The sequence below is a fragment of the Herpailurus yagouaroundi genome, unplaced genomic scaffold (assembly GCF_014898765.1).
Source record: "Herpailurus yagouaroundi ecotype Mexico unplaced genomic scaffold, PumYag 28, whole genome shotgun sequence".
Taxonomy (NCBI): Eukaryota; Metazoa; Chordata; class Mammalia; order Carnivora; family Felidae; genus Herpailurus; species Herpailurus yagouaroundi.
Window position 1 is genome coordinate 20787216 of NW_024412376.1, and position 22482 is coordinate 20809697.

A 22482-nucleotide genomic window follows, 5' to 3' on the forward strand; every position below is an offset into this window, starting at 1 on the left:
AGTGGAGGCTCTATTCTATTGCTGGATGTACATCCTGTTACTCAAGGTAACATCTATTCTCTCGTTGCTCCTTGCCTGCAAAGTATAGAAGTGGCTTTGTAACCTGAGAGACACATCTTATTTACCACCCCTCGGAGGCTGCATGCCCCAGGCATATTGGCCTGCACTGCATAGAGCAGCAGTCAAGTGCGAGGACTGTTAGAGATATAATTAAAGGCCAAACCACACATTGTCATATAGATTTTAATAGATTTTTCTGATTAACTCATCACAGTAATCATTTTTACTGTAATGATATGCAGCTTTACTACACTAGTATAAATAAAAACAGATAAATACAGCTCTAGGCAACATCACAGATTAACAAACTAAGCATTCTTCATGAACCAAAACTGAAAACAATTATTAATAAGAGATGCTGACACCCTTGCCCATTCTCATCATACCTTCTGAAAAAGGGTACTCCAATAAGGCGCTCCACTGATTATATTGGTCAATTAATTTGCCAATTAGCCAGGCACATATATTTCATGGTCTCTAGTATTTCATCATTTGGTTGAAAAGCAGACACACCTCAACATATCAAAAAGAAAAGTGGAATAGATAGTATTACCCAAGAAAACCACTGAATGCATTAAAGATATAACACTTTTCCTGTATTTTAGCAGTAAGACACATCAAGGGATAGAAATATACCGAGAAGAAAATTAATATCCACCTTGAATATCCACCCTGAAATGTCAGTCTGTGAAGCAGGATGGGCAATGAAAGAAGGACCTGAAATCAAAAAGGACTCATGGAAAATAAAATCCATGTGAGGTCTGATGTTATGAAGCTATCTGCAAAGAAACTCGTTTCTCCTTTGAAGGCTTATAACTCAAGAGAACCTATTTAATAGCCAATGCTGAGGAGTTCACACTGCAGATACACTTAGGACAAGATACACGGGTAAGATACACAGAAGTATTGTTTAGAAAAGATTTCACTCTGGTGGCCAAATGAAGGGATCATTAAGAAAGCTTGAAGTTTGCCAAAGGGAGGAAATAAACTAAGATTCAAAATACTGATTTTAGGCAGATAGCAAAACTAAGAATATTCCATGAAATTCCTAAAATGTTACTCAACTTTCAACTGTCATTCTAATATGGCTTCATGATCTAATAAAGCTTCAAGATCTTATAGATACATTATTTTTAAGAACTAGGAAGTGAAGAATCACTTCCAAAATGTAAAAATGGCTTATTGCCAGTTATGTTTCAGAAAATGTCTGTCTGCAAAAATTCATTTCCTACCAAAAATGCATAAGCCCAGAATATTTAGGCCAGTCGTACAAGTAAACCTCCTTTGCTGATAGTGAATTAAGACCATGATCAAGACAAACATTTCCAAAAACAAAAATCCCAGACACACCCTAGGACATTTTCAACGCATCCTGCAAAACTCTGCACTGTGGATATTCAAAACAATACTCACTGATGAATGTGACAAACCCAAAGAATCAAAGGTTATGTTCATATTAAAATTTTAACTGCTACCTTTGCAGTGGTTTTCAATTTAAAAAAAAAAAAAGGTTAATACCATTTAACTTTTGGTTTTAATCTGCAAAGTGATTTGTCATATTTTAACTTGCTAGTTAATGATCAAAATGTATACAGGTCAGAAGACATAATCCAGAGGATGGCAGTGAAAGATCAGAAAAAGGTTTATGTACACATTGAATCATAGACAAATAACCACAACCTCTTTTTAAACCCTTGTTCCCATTGTAAACTTTGTTCATAACTCCATATTTGTAAGTCTGAATTAGTCTATAAAAATCACATTAAAAAGGTAAAATTATTTAAGCGCGATATTAACTGATCTGTATTTTATAAATTTTAATCCATAAAAATATAAATAAGAATGGTAAATTTTTAAGAAAAGAAATATACATTTAGTGCAAGTTATGAATTACATTTCTTCTTCAGTGTCAGCAATAAAATATCTTGAGGAAAGAAAAATGATCTAATTTCAAGAAAAAAAATTCCAGTGTTTAAACATGCAATTAATTCCAGATACAGCGAAACAGAATACTTCCTTCTCTTTACTGTCAAAGCAGCAGCATTTTGTTTCTTTATGCTGAACAGTACTTGTATATTATAGTAGTTTTAGAATAGAAAATTTGCATAAGACCAGGTCACATTATCCATAAAGTCTGAGCAGGAAAAAAACAAAAAGAAAACTGTTTATCCTTAACAAGTCAAGTTTCGTTGTTGATTCTGAACCACAATGCACACAAGCTGAGAGCTTTTGTTCACACTTCATTCGAGATTTTACCTGTTTGATTAGCCTTTGTTGTGGTACATGAGACAGCTCCAAGCATTCAGCGATGGTACACACTACATGGTTAATGGCACAAGAAACACTCCCTTCTTGCGATGAAACTTCAGTAAAATCACAGTACATCTCAATATGAGAAAGGACTGTTTCAAAAGGGTACACCAATTTAAAGAGGTTTTGTTGCAGCTCAAGAGAGAAAGAGGGAGAGAGAGAGAGAGACAGAGAGAGAAATAAAAGCTCTTCTGGAATGTAGAAAGATAATGCTTAACTATATAAGTCATGAATTAAACAGAACAGTTTTGATACAAAAGGGCAAGACCCTGCAGTCTTATAGATGGCTCAATTCAAATAATCCCTCCAGAACAGGGACTGATAATGCGTCTTTGCAAAATGTTGGAGTAACCGGCCAGGTGCTCCAGGACTGCGGCGTCCTCTCCGTTGAGGCTCAAGCCTGCACTATCACGGCACGTCCTCAGCTGAATGCATCCAGTGCAGAACCACAGGAGATGATTTGCTGCTCTTGGTTAGATGGGGAAATACCTCACTCGTCTCCTTCTCTCTCTCCTTTCCCTCCCCAAACAACTCCTCCATGCCACCAGCATTATTTGCAAACCACGTTGCAAAAGCCTGGGTTTTATATTTTCCTTTTTTTTTTTTTTTTTTTTTAAAGGAGGAAAAAAAAGTAGACGACTCCTTCAGGTTAAAGAGTTGTGCTATTCAACAAATGAACTTCCTCTTCTGTTTCCTCTCTCTCCTCATCTATAGGATTCAGTTGAACATTATTGAAGCGGGGTCTTGGTTTGCCGTCTGGGCCATATGACGGAGGATATCTTTTTTTGTTATAATGCCAAGGAGGCGCCTGAAAGGAATAAGCAGAAGAGTGCTATTTAAATAAAAGGGAAAAGAAAAGAAGAGCTAAATCTATAGCTAACACTTTTTGTTGACAGGAACAGAGCAAAGCAAGCATCGTGATTTTGTATTTTCAGAAAGTGTTTTACTGGTAAAGATAATTAAATTAGCCAGCAACCATCCTTTGATATAAAAGTACTATGGTCACTAATAAGCCAATGTCCTTTCCACTGAGACTCTGAGGACTTCATGCCTCACTGAAGTAGAGGTATTCTGATTAATGTATGCCAACAAAAAAGTAACAAAAAAATGGGAGGACGTATAAAATAAGAGAGGACACTGATCCCATTTGAGAAGGAAAATTAATTCCCATGACATCAAGAAAGCAGTAAAATGTCTGATGACCAAATCTCAATATTCCACGGTTTTAAAACCAAACTTAATCAACTTTAAAAAATAATGTAAAGATTGCCCAGTTGTATGCAAATCTTCATGAAAGCACATACAATTGAGATAAAATGCATATAAAATGGTCAACAAAGAACTCTAATCCCAAACTTCAGAGCCCCAAGAATAAATCTATAAGACAACCCAAGTTTCTAGTACACACGTCAATGTTTTCCTCTTTTGATTTTGGCCAAAAAAGTTAAGATACAGTGCTTTTATGAAAGTCTTGGTGATTAATGCTCACATTAAAAGATAGGTGAAAAATCAAGAAGCAGTCCTAAAAGATTATTATAGGTGAAGCAGAAAGCAGAATGAATGAGTAGCTACTTATTATTCTGGTTAGTAGTTTTTTAAAAAAGGATGCATGAAACACTTGTGAAATATTAGCAAACAACAGGAATACATAATCAGTTGTGTACTTAAGCAAACTGGGACAGGTTTTATATAGGTATGACAATTGCAGGGCAAAATAATTTCAGGCATTAATAGCTAAAGCCAGACGATTTTTTAGGTTATATGATTAAGATAATTCAAACTTTATCTTTAGTCATGAAACCACTAGGACATAAACCCGGTTAAAACAAATGCATTTGACCCCAAGAGCTGCTCACAGCATTCTGGAAACATCATACCAAAGGGGCACACACATAAACTAGGTACAGGTTACTAATGAAATGGCAGGACACACATTCTTGATTATGAGGGTATGCAAGGTGTAGCAGAAGAAGAATTAATGCCAAGATCACAAATATATACAACATTACACTCTAGTGTGCCCATAAAAAAATCTGTTTAACATTCAGCAATTGTAACATTGCTAAGCTCCATTAACAATCATTTATGAGCTTAGATTTACCACAAGACTACCACAAGATTAGGAAACATAAAAAAAGAAAAAGGGTTTGGTGGGTTTGGTGGGGCAGACATTTTTAACCAGTCAGGCATCTTCTGAGACCGGTGTATCCACTAAGGTAGACAGACTTGTGTTTACTTTAAGAATGTCCAATGACATTTACTCATTTAACTACCAAACTGTTTACAGTTCTTAAATTGCAACCAATGATTTTGATGAGAGATGGTAACTTCTGCTTACTTCCTGTGAATGGAATTTTACAAATATCTAAATTTATCTTACAGACATAGTTTACGAGATAGAAATGTTAACTGGCAGCATGTAGGATTTTTTTAGTTCAGCAGGTATCTGGGAAAGAGAGAACTGAACAGTTCACAAGTTTCATGCTTCCTGACTTCTAAGGTATCTAATGAGGAGATCTGATATATCTAATCACCAAGGGTTCGACGTGCTGCTTTAGTTGCTCGAGATGCTCTAATATGTTCTTCTTTGTGATGATCCCCAAGACAATCCTGAAACAGATCATGTTATGCTAATAACTGTGAGAAATCAAAGTAAAAAAGGTTCCAATCATAATGATAAAGAATGAGAGAAAAAATAAAAACATGAACCATAAGAATGCTTTTAATGAACTTTAGAAAAATAAAAACAAAAATGATTTGAAATCCCAGGTCCCATTTGCATAAATTCTACTGACTTTCATAAGAGACATGATACTATTTTTAAATATTGGTGGGCTGTTTTCCTTTTTAAATTAAAAAGCAACCCTATAAAAGTTCACAATGAAGACGACTATAAAGAAAAGCAAAAAAGAAACAGTAATAATACACAGCTATAAACCTCTAAAATTTAGTTTCATTTTCAGTGTTCCTTCTTTAGAGGAAAGTATTTTTCTAATTGCTAAAAAGTTAACAATGCGGCAGCTATGATTTGGATCTACCTCAACAGTGAAAAGGTAGAGGCTTAGCCTTAATTGTCTATGAAGAACTAAGAAATCCCTTGGATCTTACTATTATTTCAGATTAAAACTGATGGCAATGTGCACTTAAATAATGCCAAGCAATGTAAAAAAAAAAAAAAACAATTTTCAGGACCTGCTGAAAGCCAGTTCCTAAAATAAACTAGTAAGATGTGTTTATGATTAGGGGTCAAGATGACTTTTACATTATGCATTTCATTTTCTAAATGATTATTTCTCAGTTAACCTACAAGCAAAATGATGGACATAAATTCTCACAAGGATACTTGTAAATAATTCAATTTATTAGAACAAAATCCTGGTTACTGGTTTTAGAGTGGAAGCCAATGAATTCTACTACAATATATGGCAACACAGATAATGAATGTCAAAAACCTTAGAAAGCTTTAGTCATGAAATTCTGGAAGCCCATCCAGAATGCCCTTCAGGGTAACTAGACATTTCCCTGAGGATCTAGTTAAGTCAACTTTACTATTCAACTGCCCTTGAACATTCTGACTTCTTCAAGAATGTTACCAGGGTATTTCACTTAGTCAAAGTAGTCTGGGACTAGAGATGTGTCAGTTATGAAACAGTTATTAAGGATGATGCCTGGGTGTGGGGGTGGGTAAGCAGGAAGAGCAGAGATTGGGAAAGGCAGAAATAGATTTTCTGCTAATGTTTTCTCATTATTTAAAATAATGTACTAACTTAAGAACAAAGATAAATTGCAAAGTTATCCGAGCATGGGAACAAATTCTCCCTCCAAAAAGGCTTAGAAAATGCACTCATGAAATAAAAAATGGATACATAAAAGAAGCACTTAATCACTCAATAGATGTTCTTCTCTAAGTGTGTGAGGGAAAATAAAAAACAAAAAAACACATCAATTCATTTTAATTTATAGCTGGAGTCAGGAAATAAATAGTTGACAATTAAATAGTTTCAGTTTAATTCTTACTCATTCTTTTCTATCCAATTATATACAGTGATTAATTTCAGTTAGTATATTAGTAAGCTCCACCAAATCACAAGATACAAAATGAGGAAAGTTACAAATTTATGAAGGACCAAATGGCAAATTTAGAGATTTACAAAGTAATCTCTATATTACAAAGTAACGGCCCTAAAAAAGGAGGACAAACGTGTATTTCCTTTCCAATGAAGAAGAGTGATTTGAGAATAAGGCCACGTTCACTGCTACTTTATTAATTTCTGGAAGTATAAAGAAACTCAATGCAAAATATAACTTGCATAATTTGCTATTTCCCTGTGGGGCTAATAAGCAATGACATAAGTATAACAGAGCATGACCCAACATTTTCCCAAAATATGTTCCAAAAAGCACCAGTCCAAGGAGTTTGGCCCTCTTTCCTCCATTAAAAAAGAAAAAAAAAAAAACAACAACAAAAAACTGCATGTTCAAACAAGTTTGGAAAACTGTATTTCCTACTATCCCTGAGATTCAAATAATATCAACATTATAACTTTTGAGATATTCCACAATAAAGAAACCTCAACTGTATTTAATCCAGTAACTTCCAAACCTATATGGTCACAAAACTCTTTCTAAGCAATGCTTATTTAACATCCTGCTAGTTCCACCAACACTAAAAAGATTTTGAGAAATTCTGCTAATTAAAATATAAAATACGGGAAATATACAACTGACATCTTTAAAATTCACAGACACACTTCCCCCTCATCTCTCTATTCTCATTTTCTACTTGCATCTACGAGTCTGGACTTGTTGCACCTCTTTCCCCAAACAGTTACTTTCTACCTCTGTGGACCCAATATGAACTATAAGATGCTGACAGTTATCCGGATCTTCACACTATCCAGTAAAATACAGAAGGTATGGTTTCTTTTCTAGGTTTAAATCATTTAACTTCAAGTGAGAATAAAATGCTCTATGTTCCTTACATACTGCAAAGAAAATAAAGACCCAAGAGCTACCACTCCTAATGATCTCTTTCTTTCTCTCTCTATATATCGACTTATTTTCCTTGAAGTACAGAAATAAGGAATTATAATCAAGGCAATTAAACATATTCTTTTAGAAAAAGCTACCCCCTCACCAAAGCTTTCTTATAAACAGGCAATATCAGGTAAGATTTTAATTAGCTGTCCTCCCCCACCCCCATTTTTTAAGTTTTACACTTTAAGTATTTTCCTTTGTAATATTTGTGCTGCCAAAAATCTGGAAATTAAGCAGCAAAGTGAAAAATGGTAACTGACCCATCCAGCTTGGTGATCACAGGTAATCATGACTAGAGAATGACATTTATATGTGTTAGCACGTAAAAGGACACACCATGCCAGGCAAAGAGAATAACTGGAAGCAAGTAAAAATTGTAACAACTCAGCTTAGTTTCTAACTGAGCCATTTATAATTAAAAGGGTCCCCAAAGCAGTACAAATTCATAAACAGCTACCCCATTTAACATGTATTTATTAAGTTTTTAAACAATGAAGTTTGATATTATTATTATTATTATTATTTTATATTTTTTAATTTATTTTTGAGAGACACAGAGAGACAGCACAAGTGGGGTAGGGGCAGAAAGAGAATGAGACACAGAATTCAAAGCAGGCTCCAGGCTCTGAGCTGTTAGCACAGAGCCCGATGCGGGGCTCGAACTCACAAACTGTGACATCATGACCTGAGCCAAAGTCAGAGACCCAACCGACTGAGCCACCCAGGTGCCCTGGTACTATTATTTTTTTATTAAACATTAAAAGTTATCATACATCTCTTCTCCAATCAGTATCTGTGATATTTAATAATTTGAAACTTCCTGCCTTTAATCAAGAGTTTTGTACCTTCAATATAATTTATTTCACACTATTTAGAGTGATTTTATTTTATTTTATTTTATTTTATTTTATTTTATTTTATTTTTTTGAGGGAGGGAGAGAGAGCACAAGCAGGGAAGAGGCAGAGGGAGAAGGAGAGAGAGAGAATCCCAAGCAGGCGCCACACCCAGCACAGAGCCCAATGTGGGGCTCAATCTCACAGCTGTGAGATCGTGACCGGAGCTGAAATCAAGAGTCAAATGCTTAGCCGCCTGAGCCACTATTTAGAGTGATTTTAATTGGTTAGCATAGTGAAAACGCTGAACTTGGATCTAATTCTCTACCTTTATATTTCTGTTCCTAACCTAGTATGGCCTAATGTATTGTTCAAGAAAATTGTAGTAGTTTAAGAAATCACAAAGAAAGAAGATACACTCTACTGGTCATTAACAGTGTAAAAGCAGTAGCAAGAGATCGGGTTCTAAAATTGGAAAGATACTCGATTCCCTAAACCATGACTTACCACCCACATGACTGGGCATATTATGAAACTTCTGAGCTTCAGTGACTACACTGTAAAGCAGGGAGGCTGCCGCCCACTTTGCAGAGATATACAAAGTTCAATGAGAAACACAAAGAAGGTGCTCGATACACATATTTCCTTCCCTTTTTTTCTTTTCTCCTCCTTTCTTTAGAAAGGGGTCATGTGTTTTGCCACTCACATATTTTGTACAAAATATTTTTTTTTTTTAAACCTGCTGTGATTTTCTAAAGTGTTTACTATTTCAACCAGTTTCAGGCTGTGCAGGCTTATGCATAATCAAGAGTACCTTTGTTTCTCACTTCTAGCCTTCCTCTCATCAGCCTTCAGATAAAACAATGTTCTTAAGTATTTCAACTAGGAACAGTAATGTGATGGAAGCAAAGGGGACTAGAGAGAGAGAGCAGGTGGGGAAAGAGACCCCAGGTGCAGGGGGAGAGGGGAGCAGAGGCAGTGAAGCAGGAGTGCGTCCGCTGAGCAGCCCGCAGATACCATCCCCACTGTGTCCCTTTGATATCTGCCGAGCAAAACTTGTCAATATCCTACCCTGGAGAAACACTGGTAGTTCATGTGGAAAGGACAAATAAATTAATCAACTTACACATTTTAAATACATGAGTGTTTGTCATTAGCAGTTTATATAAAAGATTTCTGGACGGAAAAGGTAGAGAAGAGGAAACAAATATTTGCCAAAGGAGGATTTTAGCTAATTTACAAATTTAATTATATATTATTTCCCTCATTATATGATAAGTAAAATAATGGCTAAAATAGCGAGCAGCAAAATATCTAGAAAGTTTCTACTGAACTAGAAAGTTACATTAAAAAATGAAATACTTACAAAAAGAAAACAGGTTTTTCTCTACTCCGTACAGGTTAGGTTCACTCCTCCTCTAATAGAGGAAATACTCTAAGCTCAATGTGCATGTTGGAGGTGTTTCAGAACCTCTTTGCCAACTCTGAAGTGTTCCTGACAAATACTACTTTATGTTTTGGCAAAGATCTGGCAGTTGACAATGTTTTTATTCTTGGTAAGTGTCAATTTGATCAATACTGATCCTGTACTTATAATAACCACACTAAAAAAACAGACCTTCCCACTCGGAAGCTGACTTACAGTCCTTCCTAATAACTGAATTTGAATTCCACTAAACAGTATCATAAATTCCAGTAAGCGAACTGATTTCTTTCACTAAACTTACCCATTGTGAGTTACAAGGCATTGCCTCAGACCCAGCTTTCGGAAAATATCCACCACTATCTCCATTGGGGTGTGATCTGTCACTGTGAAAGGGCTCATGTCAAGAATGCTCCGAAGCTTCAATGGCCGAGGACTTTCCGCCGGAAGAGATGGGGTGTGCTGCGCAAAACACACACGAGAACTGCCCACAATGCCTTCTTGTTTTTTTCTAGCACTTTCTGAAAAGAGATAGAGATGACCAAAACTTAATTTGTTTAGGGGTAATCTTTCTGGGAGACTTTAAAGAATAAACAAATGTATCCCATGACTTTTGGTCCCTTCATTTTTTCCTATCTTCTACCCTAAGAAAGGAATCAGCTGAAAACTGATTTAGTCATTTCTTATATTTGACAGAATTAGAATACACCAATAACAAATCGTCTTCATGTAAATAAAATATTTTTAGTACATCAATTTTCTTCACTGGGGCTGAAGCCGTTTTCTAACTTTGGGGGACAAGGAAGCATGTTTGAAATATGGTTTTTAAAACCTGCACAAATTATGAGAGCATAGTTTATCATAGGAAGCCATCATCAAGCACTGGGTGTTGTATGGAAACCAATTTGACAATAAATTTCATATATTAAAAAAAAAGAAGAAGAAGAAAAATAAAGGAAGCCATCATCAAGTAACACCTGCCTGTGTTAAAATGTCACTCATCCTGCAGAGGGGGGGCTAAAGTGAGTTTCACTCTTAATTCTGACTATGTTGCATATACTCCAACCTCTGTGAATCAGCTAGTTCTTTCTCTTTTCTAATGTTAAAGTTTCATTTTCTGGGTGACTCATGAACATCAATAGGTGCGTTTAAATTACAATTATGCACATAATGGACGCAGACTTATTTTTTTTTTTAGGTTTTATTTATAAAGGCTCTGCTCATTTCTGTCTCTAGTGTGGCTCTGCTTCAAGTGCTTCTGTTTGCTGCCACTCCCACTCCTACTTTTGAAAGTGCCAGACAAGAAGGGGTAAAGATACAGAAAACTGCACAACAGAGATCACAGGAGGAAAAAGGAAACTCATGAAGTGGAGAGAATACAAAAATAAAGAGCTTTATGTTTCTATTTGGAGTTAGTATGTATTCAAAACGTTCACAAATATGCTATTTGCTATATACTAAACATATTTTAAATATGAATTTTGCTACAAAAATACTTAAGCCAAAATAAGAAGCATCAGTCCCAAGTTAAGAAGCAGATACAGAACTCATAAACAAATACTACAATTCTTTTTACTCCTTCTGACCTCTAAAGCCTTATTTAACTGTGTTGTGACACATTCAGGTAGGAAGGCACTAACTGAAGTTCTAATGGCTAATACTTACTAACCCACCTTAAAAGCATGATAAAGGCATGGAAAATAAGAAATCCCATTTGCAAATGATGTAAATGATTTTTGAAAAATGCTCTTTAGGTTGCTCTTAACCCATAGAAGCCTCTGACTAATGACCTGTGAATGGTGGAGTATAAATACTATTCTCATATATGACAGATATTCTGAGTTAAAACCAAGCCCACTCATCAAACTTAAATATCTTAAAATAACAAATATTCTATCATCAATGAAAATATGCTATAGACTGTTTAAATAAACCATTTAATGACAAAAGTTTCAGAACATTTTAGAAAAAGTTCTTAACCTAATTTATTTTTTAATTTATTGGAATGTTCCTTTGAAATAACAAGGCACAGGGTAGTGAACATTCAGCCTGACTTAAATTTGTCATTTAAGTGAATACGGTAACTATTTTAACAAGCATCATTTACTGAATACTTACAAAGCGTCAGGACATCTGCTAGGTTTGTTTTCCTTTGTTTGAAAAAAACAATTTTTTGAATGCCATCCAAAGGCTTTTGAAGCAGAAAATACCATCATAGTTTTCATTTTCTGATATGATTCACACAGTTTCTTAAAGTGTGCATGCAGGAAAGAGTTACACTTCCAGGAGCATGGAAATGGTTCTTTTCTAACAAAATGTCCAAATGTAAGTAATCACCTTTCTCCCCACAAATTTTATGTCTTATTTTTCCCATTCATGTCAATATACTCTCAAGGCCTTGACTTCTCAAAACTTCTCAAAAAAGAAAGGGACATGAGCTGTCCCCTTCATATTTGACAATGTGAAACCTGGTAGTGATAGAGTCCAAAAACACTCCCCAGGGATCTAGAATTCTTACATCACTTGTATTAACTGTAGAAAGCAAAGAAGTCTCTAAATCCACAAAATGGTATTTCAACTAACCAAGCAGGTATAAAGTTTATTTTAACTACTATAAAGAGATAAACAAAAAGCTTGCTTGCAATGCACATTATTGAGTAAACTGTATTTTAAGGTTTCTAAGGTTGATAATATTGCTATGGAAGGGGAAACCTTTAATGAATTAGTTCTCCTAGGTATGCAAGCCAAAGCTTTATTCTGCAGAAAAAAATCTTGAGGGGACAGGAGAGTATAATTAAGGGAAGAGTCTGTCACTGTGTCATGTACCATACTACTGTGTTCAATATGTCAATGATATTTAGGCTTTCATACACTGAGAATCTCCCTGTAAAACTTACAGCTCCTATTACATAAATAGAATCGAAAAAGTGTATTTTTATGACTCAAGTTGGAAAATAGGAAAGACTATTCACACCATAAATGTTAAATATGCTTCATTTTAAACAAATCTATAAAACATCCAGCCTCACTTAATCTTGACACAAAAATGCAGGAAGAAATCTCTCCATTTGAACTAAACTTTAACACAGCAAACTGTCATTCACTGCTGGTGGGAGTACATGGCATGATCACTACCTGGTGCAATAGGAAAATATCTTACAACATTACAAATGCACCCACTCTCTGATCCAACTTTCTACTTCTAGTAATTTTTGTCCATTTGCACATAGGCACAGAGTCAAAAATAGGAGATTATCAAATATATGAGGGAGCAATTTCTATCATAGCAGAAAATTGTAAACATCTTAAATGTCCATCAATAAGGAACTGATTTTAGAAATCATGATGTATCCCATGGTACATCTACTTCAAGAAATACTATGTAGCTTAAAAGAATAGAATGAAGAAACTTTACATACTCATTTGGGTAGATGTCCAAGAAAACATTGCTTAGTGAAAACAAAAAACAAAAAAACAAAGTACACATGTATTGGATAGCATGACACAGTTCGTTTAAAAAGATATATATATAAGTATAGAATAATATCTACCAGAGTACATAAGAAACCAAAGAGATGGCTGCCTACAGAGAGTTAAATGGGGAATTATGAGGTCAAGGGTGAGTGAGATTTTTCACTGTATACTTTTTAATCTTCTTGAATTTGAACTATGTGAATATACTATCTATAAATAAACACTTTAAAATGATGAAATGACACAAAAGTATAGTTTATAAATAAATTATGGGAAAATTGTTCTTTCAAAATCTTGAGTTTTCCTGGGGTGCTGGGAGGCTCAACTGGTTAACTGTTCAACTTTGGCTCAGGTCATGATCTCACGGCTCATGAGTTCCAAGCTCCACATTGGGCTGAGCCTGCTTCAGACTCTCTGTCCCCTTCTGTCACCCTTCCCCCACTTGCCCTCTCTCTCAAAAATAAATAAATATAAAAAAAAAAAAAAAAACCTTGGTCTTTCCCAATCCTGGATATAGTATATAGCTTACCACTTACTCAAGCATTCTTTGTCTTTCATAAAGTATGTCATATAAATACATATAAATTACATATTATATATATTTAATTAATTTATATATATTTATATATATTTGATTAATTTAATTTATGTATATATTTAAATGTTCACTTATTTTGAGACAGAGAGAGAGACAGGGAGAGAGAGACAGGGAGAGGCAGAGAGAATCCCAAGGCAGGCTCTGTGCTGTCAGCGCAGAGCCTAATGTGGGGCTTGATCCCATGAACAGTGAGATCATGACCTGATCTGAAATCAAGAGTCAGAAACTTAACCAAGTCTCCATATTATGTTATGTTATGTTATGTTATATTATATTATATATTATAATTTTTTAGTTTTTTTTTATGCTTATTTATTTGAGAGAGACAGAGAGCATGAGCGTAGCAGGGGCAGAGAGATTGGGAGACACAGAATCTGAAGCAGGCTCCAGGCTCTGAGCTATCAGCACAGAGCCCGATGTGGAGCCTGAACTCATGAACTGCGAGATCATGACCTGAGCCAAAGTCGGACACTCAACTGACTGAGCCACCCAGGCACCCCATATTTTATGTATTATACATATATACAAAGCCTCAAGGACAGGTCTATTTTTCTCATTCAAAACTGTAAACTCTATGAAAATGTACATGGGTAAACATGTAAGGTATGTTCTAAAAGTCATCATGTGAAACGTTTCTGATGGCATGTCTAAAATACATCTATTCCCTAAACTGACATTATCTACTATCACAATATTCTGTTTCAAGACAGTAACAATGCTTTGAAAAACATATCCACAGAATCAGTGGGAATATGAGTAATTCTTAACTTTGACCACTTTATCTTTTAAAAACCTTGCTTTTTCCTTTCAATTTCTATATAAATTCCAGAATTCTGACCTTTTTCTTTTCTTTGGCTGGCTACCATTAAAACCTAAAGAATAGGAATGTGAACAATGAAATTCTTCTGTGACTGTAGGTTTGGCCATGGTACTAGATTAGAAGCTGAAACACTTAAATACAAGAGCCAAGTGTGACCACATACTTCGCCCATTCTGGCAAATATTCTATTGCCTACAGCAAAACTTGGAATGATGAGATTGCTAGTCTTTAAAAAACTCCTACAAAGCTGTAGGCTTTTCCTTAACTGTAAGGATATTTTCTGCAGGCTCCTTTGTTTTGATAACTCTTATAAACTGAGCATTTGCATTTCCATTCTGATTTAAGAAATAATCCTAGACTAGATATCTTCCCTCTTCAAATGGCACAAGAATTAAAATCTTTCACAATCCTTTTGCAGTGGCCAAGAGATAAGCTGTAGAGACTCAAAGGAACAAAGGCATGACATTTGCAGCTTAGGGTCCTTTACTAAAAACTGGGGAGTATGAAAGCAACAGCTTCATGAAAATATCATTTATCACTTTTGGGGGTTGAGAGAAGAGAGGGAAAGGAATCGGATTGAATAGAAATGGTGTTACTAGCCTAGCCTCCTCATCAATACTGCAGGACTATAAGATAAGGAGAAAAATAAATTTTGGAGGAACACAAACAATTGTTTACTCCTCATAAAAAGTTTACTTTATCTCCATATGTGGAATTTAAGAAACAAAACAGATGAACATAGGGAAAGAGAAGAAAAAATAAGACAAAAAGAGAGAGGGAGGCAAACCATATGAGACTCTTGAATACAGAAAACAAACAGGGTTGTTGGAGGGGAGGTAGGTGGGGGGATGGGCTAAGTGGGTGATGGGCATTAAGGAAGACATTTGTTGGGATGAGCACTGGGTGTTATACATACGTGATGAATCACTACATTCTAGTGAAACCATTACTACACTATATGTTAACTAATTGGGATTTAAATAAAATTTAAAAAATAAGTAAAAACAAAATAAACCAAAACAACAGTTTACTTTATCCCCAAGAAATAGCATACTATGGCTAATGCCTTTAAACATTATTTGTAGGAATATCAGCACATAATACAATAGAACTTATATACTTTTCAACACAGTATTTCACCAAAAATAAAATCTCAATGATTTTTCACTTTAAAGTAGGTATTACAGAGGCGCCTGGGTGGCTTAGTAGGTTGAGGGTCTGACTTCGGCTCAGGTCATGATCTCGCAGTCCCTAAGTTCAAGCCCCATACTGGGCTTGCTGCTGTCAGTGCAGAGCCTGCTTTGTATCCTCTGTCCCCCAATCTCTCTGCCCCTACCCCCCTTACTCTTGCTCTCTCTCTCTCAAAAATAAATATTTAAAATAAAAAAACAGGGGCACCTGGGTGGCTCAGTCGGTTAAGCGCCCAACTTCAGCTCAGGTCATGATCTCACGGTCCCTGAGTTCAAGTCCCGCATCGGGCTCTGCTGACAGCTCAGAGCCTGGAGCCTGCTTCGGATTCTGTGTCTCCCTCTCTCTGACCCTCCCCCATTCATGATCTGCCTCTCTCTGTCTCAAAAATAAATGTTAAAAAAATTTTTAAAAAATAAAATAAAATAAACAAATAGGGGAGCCTGCGTGGCTCAGTTGGTTAAGCATCAGACGCTTGGTTCCAGCTCAAGTCATGATCTCATGGTTCATCAGTTCAAGCCCCACATTGGGTTCGGTGCTGGCAGCGAGGAGCCTGCTTGGGATTCTCTCTCCCTCTCTCTGCCCTTTCCCCTGTCGCTCTCTCTTTCTCTCTCTCAAAGTAAATACGTTTAAAAAAAATTTTTTTTAAAGACTAAAAAAATAACAAAGTTGCTATTACATGTTACTATTGTAAACTTAAATCCAAAAACTGAAAAAGGAAAATATTGTGAATCTGATATGAAACAGACCAAAGATGAAATTTTTCAAAGTCTGCATTCAAATAAGCCAATATTAAGTTAATATAAGAATGTATTGGGGCGCCTGGGTGGCGCAGTCGGTTGAGCGTCCGACTTCAGCCAGGTCACGATCTCGCGGTCCGTGAGTTCGAGCCCCGCGTCAGGCTCTGGGCTGATGGCTCGGAGCCTGGAGCCTGTTTCCGATTCTGTGTCTCCCTGTCTCTCTGCCCCTCCCCCGTTCATGCTCTGTCTCTCTCTGTCCCAAAAATAAATAAACGTTGAAAAAAAAAATTTATAAAAAAAAAATAAAAAATTAAAAATAAAAAAAATAAAAAAAAAAAAGAATGTATTTACTGGGATGCCCTGGCACTTGCTAGGCCATATATTACATGCTACTACAAACAATATAAACAAGGCTTATCTGAGTGGGAAAAGAATCAGACTCCAATCTCTGATAACAATGCCAAATCAAAAGATAAAACTGTATTTAGTGAGAAAACAATTCACAAATTCCTTTCCTAAAGAGCATAAGACTTTCAGGGACATAAATAAAATATACTCTTTACTCCAACACACCCAACCAATTAAATATTATTGTTTTCCTTTCCTCCAAAAATCCATTATATGCCTTTATCTATCTAGATATATAGATTCCACAGATACACGATATAGACACAGACAGATGTATATGTGTGTTTGTATTCTTAAAAAAGGGTACCTATTGCAATTGTCAGGTCTCTTCTGAGGGCAAATCCCACTAATCGTTGAGATTCTTTTGACATTATGACAGGAAAGCCATTGTAGCTGGTTTCATTAATCATGTTTTCTATATCATCCACTGTCATATTGTCCTGTGTCAGGACAGCTAAGGGAGGATCGTTCCTTCGAGGTCTCATGACGTCAGCAGCCAGGGTGGTATGAGTGAATTCTTCTTTTGCGTCCAAGAAAGGGTATCCATTTAACCGGATGTGTGCTTCATAAATGCCTTCCCTACCAAAAGCATCACCAACCCATTTACTGGTCATTACTGCAGCCATAAGGGGAACAATATATTCCAAGCCTCCAGTGAGCTCAAAAACAATAACCACCAGGGAGACAGTCATCCTTGTCACGCCACCTGAAAAAAAATGAATACCACTGGTCAAGGAGGACAGGACAGGTCAGTGGAACTGTTCTACTAGGCAGTTGAACACAAATTGTAAAAAGAACTTAGTGAAAAGGATAATCATCGAAAACTACTACTCCTCTTTTAGGACAATTATCACTGTTTTAATAAGATCTAGAGAAACACCAATTTTCTTTGTTAAACACAAGACTATTAAAATAACATTTCAAAACCTGTTTACTTCACAGTAAACAGCCAACTGAAACGAATTTGCCATTTTGGTTTATTGCTATAGCAAAGATATAATTCCACTCTTATAAAAGCTGATTATTAATTAAAGAATTTGGTGAAGCACATCATAGCTATCTTGCTTACTACCACATTACAAATAAAGCTCCTATGTGGGTAGAATATTAATACATTTCTCTCCTCTAAATCTTTTCAAAATGAGTAAAATATTTTGGTGCCTTGTGATTTATGTTAACAGTGTAATATCCTCTCCCTTAGAAACTCATCTATTCATTTACCCAAATCATCATTTTTTTTTTTTAATTTTTTTGATGTTTATTTTTGAGAGACAGAGAGTAAGCAAGGGAGGAGCATAGAGGGAGACACAGAATCTGAAGCAGGCTCCAGGTGCTGAGTTGTTAGCACAGAGCCCAACAAAGGGCTCAAACTCACAAACTGCAAAATCATGACCTGAGCCGAAGTTGGATGCTAACCGACTGAGCCACCTAGGTGCCCCCCAAAATCATCATTTTGAACTATCACCTCTATGCTCATGCTTCCTAATCCACATCTTTCTACTTCCTGTTGCCATTGTTCCATGTCTCCAACTATGCATACCTTATTGCTGTGCTTGTCTTGTTTTCCAACTGTAAAAAGACTTTGGACGACCCACTGCCACAAAAAATACCACACATTTAAAACCAAAGTCCTCTTCTTCCCCAAAGAGCTACCCATTCCAGCCAGCACAGCACCATGTTCTTCCTGACAACCTAGATAGTTATTCCGGGTTCATCCTTTACTTGAATCCAATACCTAGACTCTCACCTAGTCTTATCTGATTTGCTTTGCAAAATATCCATCTATTGGTCCCTTCTCACTATTGTCACTTTAACCAAACTAGTCCAGACTCTCAAGACTTTGTTCCTTAATTTTAATACTATTTTATCTTACCTCCTTGACTCCAAGCCCCATTACCTTTAATCCACTTTATAAGCCATGTTCCCAGGTTAATCTTTCCTAAGTACTACTTTCATCATGTTGCTCCTTTGCTCAAAAACCTACCAGGATTCGCCAGTTCATACTGTATAATTAAGCTTAAACTCTTCCTTTTTGCTTTTTAACCTAAAAATAGAAGGGAGAAAGAACCTACTACATATTACACATCTACACTATGCCAGGCATGTCCTAATCAGTTCACAGAGAATTTTGTTTTGAACTCAAGTAACTTATTTTACCTGGCACTGTGCTAACAGCTTTACATGCATTTTATCTCATATACTGCTCAAAACAACTGTAGGAGATTAGTGGTTATTATTTCTATCTTAAAGATAAGAAAATAAAAAATCAAAGTAAAGGAACATTCCCAAAGTTGTCAAGTTACAACTGCCAAAGCCACGATTCTGCCACAGATACGACCTATTCCAAACACAAATTCATCCTGACACAGATGATTGCCTTTTCATAACCTGGCTCTTTCTCACTAATCCAACTTCATTTCCCAAAAGTATCCAAAATGCACTCTCTGCTTCAATACTATCAGTATCCTCAAATTTATTCCAATTCCTTCAATTTCACACCATTCTATTCCTCAACAAAATCCTCTTCTTTAAATCCTACTAGTTTTCTGAAATAAAGCTCCTGTTCTACCTGAACTACTTCAGCTCTCTTTTCCTCTAGTTTCCTACACTGTCATAGACTCAGTACTATATATAATTATTATATATTTCCTACTACTGTTTCTCAGTTTTGGTCTTATCTTCCCTTCCCAATCTGACTGTCGTTGAAGTGTGAGCCCATGTTTTACACTTCTTTTTGTATCACTCACTGCACCTAGCACAGCACTTTACAGACAGTGGACAACTACTAAATCACCGCTACTGTGGTGAAAATGTCCTGTCCTTCACTTTAACTTGATAGCATTCTTTTGGAGATCAATAATTATAGATTTGTGATTCACTGAACAAAAGTAAGTCAAAATACCAACTATTTAATATCATAACCAAAATTCGACATTTAAATTTTAAAGTAACAATTTTTCATATCCAAGAGGACAACAGACTCATATTTAATGCAGTTACTTTGTTTTGCTTTTCGTTAAAACAGTAGTTATCTTTTTTAATTTTCCTATAAATGCACCTTAAATAAAAGAGGGCTGGTAAAGAACTCTTTCTTTTCAGCTAATTATAAATCACTGCAGAACCAAATCTTCAGCTTTGCTAAATGTTAATCTCAGGAACCATGCTATAGTTGTTATAGGTAAGCCAAGATCCCTGACAATGAAAAAACCAAAAATCTCCCTGACAGGATTCAAACTAAGCCTAATTTGTACTGAGATGTTTTCTGTCACAAAGCATTACATGATGTTTAAAAGATGGTAACTACCATTAAATTTTTGTATTAACAAATATTTAGAGCAGGCAAAATGAAAACTATTACTACATAAATACTATATATTAGTGGTTTCATTTCTGTTAAAACATTCTCTTCCTCCATCCTGTACCGCCCTCACCCCCCTCACCAATTAAGCATAAATGTGCTCCCACACTCGCTCTCTTCTCTCTCAGATTCACAAACATCCATACACAGACACAGTTACATTACCTAAGCACGCAGCAGCACCAACCATGGCATAAAGGCCAGGTGTAATGCAATCAGCTCCAACCTCACACCATTCCTTAAAGATAAACCAGTCATGGTGAAAATACGCAAGCTGTTCCACCGCAATCCCCACAATCCTTCCGGCAATCGCACCAATGGCCATGCTGGGAATGAACAAGCCGGATGGAACCTGTAACAAAACCACAATGCTTAAGGGGACAGAGATCCTCTACTTATATGCTCGGAACCTAAATTATGGATTTCTAACTAACACTTTAGATTCTTTACACATTTTATTTATATAGCAAAATCCTAGTACAAATAAAACTACAGCAAAATACTGTTCTAATGATACCTTAGTAATTCTGTGATTTCAGTTACAAAGTAACAAATAACATTCTCTAAACCAACCTAAGGGTTATTCATCCTTTAGCTCAAGGGTTCCTTAATGCCAGTCCCTAACACGATTTTCATTAATTCATGGTGAAACGGGGAAAGGAAAAAAAAGGACAATATGAAGCATTTTTCATTAAACTGAATCAATTTAGTGTGAAGTACTGTCCTTTACTCCATGATTATATCCTCCCTACATATTTGTTGTTTACCAAATGAAAAAAATATTACATGCTATTCCTCAAGTAGTACAATGTAAAGAGGACAAGCTTATCAGGTCCTTCAATATTTGTTTAACGACACACACACACACACACACACACACACACACACACACACACACATATATGGAGAAGAGTATGTATCAATTAAATGTAATGAAAAAAATAGGAATAGTAGATACCTTAAGCGAGATCATTTAAGGATTAAAATACTAATAGCTCTAAAATGTTACAGAAATGAAATAAGCTGAGCACAAAATAATGGCATGTTGAACATTGCATTAGGATCATTAAAAGGTTATCCAAATAGAAGAGATCAAAATATGTTTTACACTCTCCTGTTGATTAGGATCCTTCAGCCAGAGCACAGAGCGAGGTGAGACTTAACAAAGACCTGACAACTGTCTCCAGCTTCCTGTAGCTCAGCTAAAGATGAGAAAGTTGGGATTTACAGAAAATCAACTTACTGTAGAAACAGGAGCTTTAACAGCTGCTTTAACTTGATTCACTATGATTAAACATTTTAAACTTCAAGGTTTTTCTATTATTTAACTCTTATAACCAGTGGACTAAATAGAGAACAACAGAAGAGACAGAGACCATATTTCAAAAACCATCATTACAATTTTGTTGAAATTAAGCTGTTATTCCACATAATCTACATCTGTGAAAGCATATAATCACTAGTGAATGTTAACTTAAGGAACAAGGATTAGCTGACATCGGATTCCCTATATACAGCACTGACAGCCATATAAGAGAATTATATTTACTGGCAAATCACTAATTAATGAATATTATTCTTTTATAAATTCACATGAAGCAACATCCCAGGGCATTAGGCCTAGCTCCCTTAAATCCTTGATGGAAAAAGACATGGTATTCATAGGCTAGTAATTTAACTCTGAGTCTGCAGTGTCCTTTCAAGCTAACACCCTATAATAATATGATAGGTGGAATAATAGCTCCCCAAAGATATCCCTATCCTAATTCCTGTGAATATGTTATGTTATACAGTAAGGAAGAATTAAGGGTGCCGGTAAAATTAAGGTTGTTAATCAGCTGACCTTAAAACAGGAAATTATCATGGGTGCCTGAGTAGCTCAGTTGGTTAAGTGTCTGACTCTCAGTTTTGGCTCAGGTCATGACCTCACAGTTTTGTGAGTTCAAGCTCCACATGGGGCTTTGCAATGACGGTGCAGAGCTTGCTTGGGATTCTCCCTGCTCCTCCCCTACTCATACTATCTGCCTCTCTCTCAAAATAAATAAATAAACTTAAAAAAATTTTTTTAAACAGGAGATTATCCTGGATTACTTAACTGGGCTCAAAGTAATTACAAATGTTTTTTAAATATGGAAGAAAGATTTAGAATAGGGTTAGAAAAATGAAGATAAAAAAGACTTGACCACCCATTGCTGGCTTTGAAGATGGGAGAAGGGGGCCATGAACCAGGGA

At 35.8% G+C, this 22482-nt stretch overlaps 1 protein-coding gene across 4 annotated transcripts in view; it reads right to left on the reverse strand.

The window, feature by feature from the left end:
- Nucleotides 1-227: 227 nt before the first annotated feature.
- CLCN3 (chloride voltage-gated channel 3) overlaps nt 228-22482 on the reverse strand; it is a 97465-nt gene continuing 75210 nt past the window's right edge. For 2 of the 4 annotated variants that reach the window (XM_040470776.1, XM_040470782.1), the window contains 5 exons: nt 20416-20602; nt 17200-17598; nt 9969-10185; nt 4905-4980; nt 228-3178 (listed from right to left, as the gene is read on the reverse strand). In XM_040470776.1, coding sequence (XP_040326710.1) covers nt 3020-3178; nt 4905-4980; nt 9969-10185; nt 17200-17598; nt 20416-20602 — 1038 coding nt within the window. In that variant the 3' untranslated portion in view covers nt 228-3019. The remainder of the gene's footprint in view (nt 3179-4904; nt 4981-9968; nt 10186-17199; nt 17599-20415; nt 20603-22482) is intronic. The other 2 variants (XM_040470792.1, XM_040470799.1) reach the window with 1 other exon arrangement.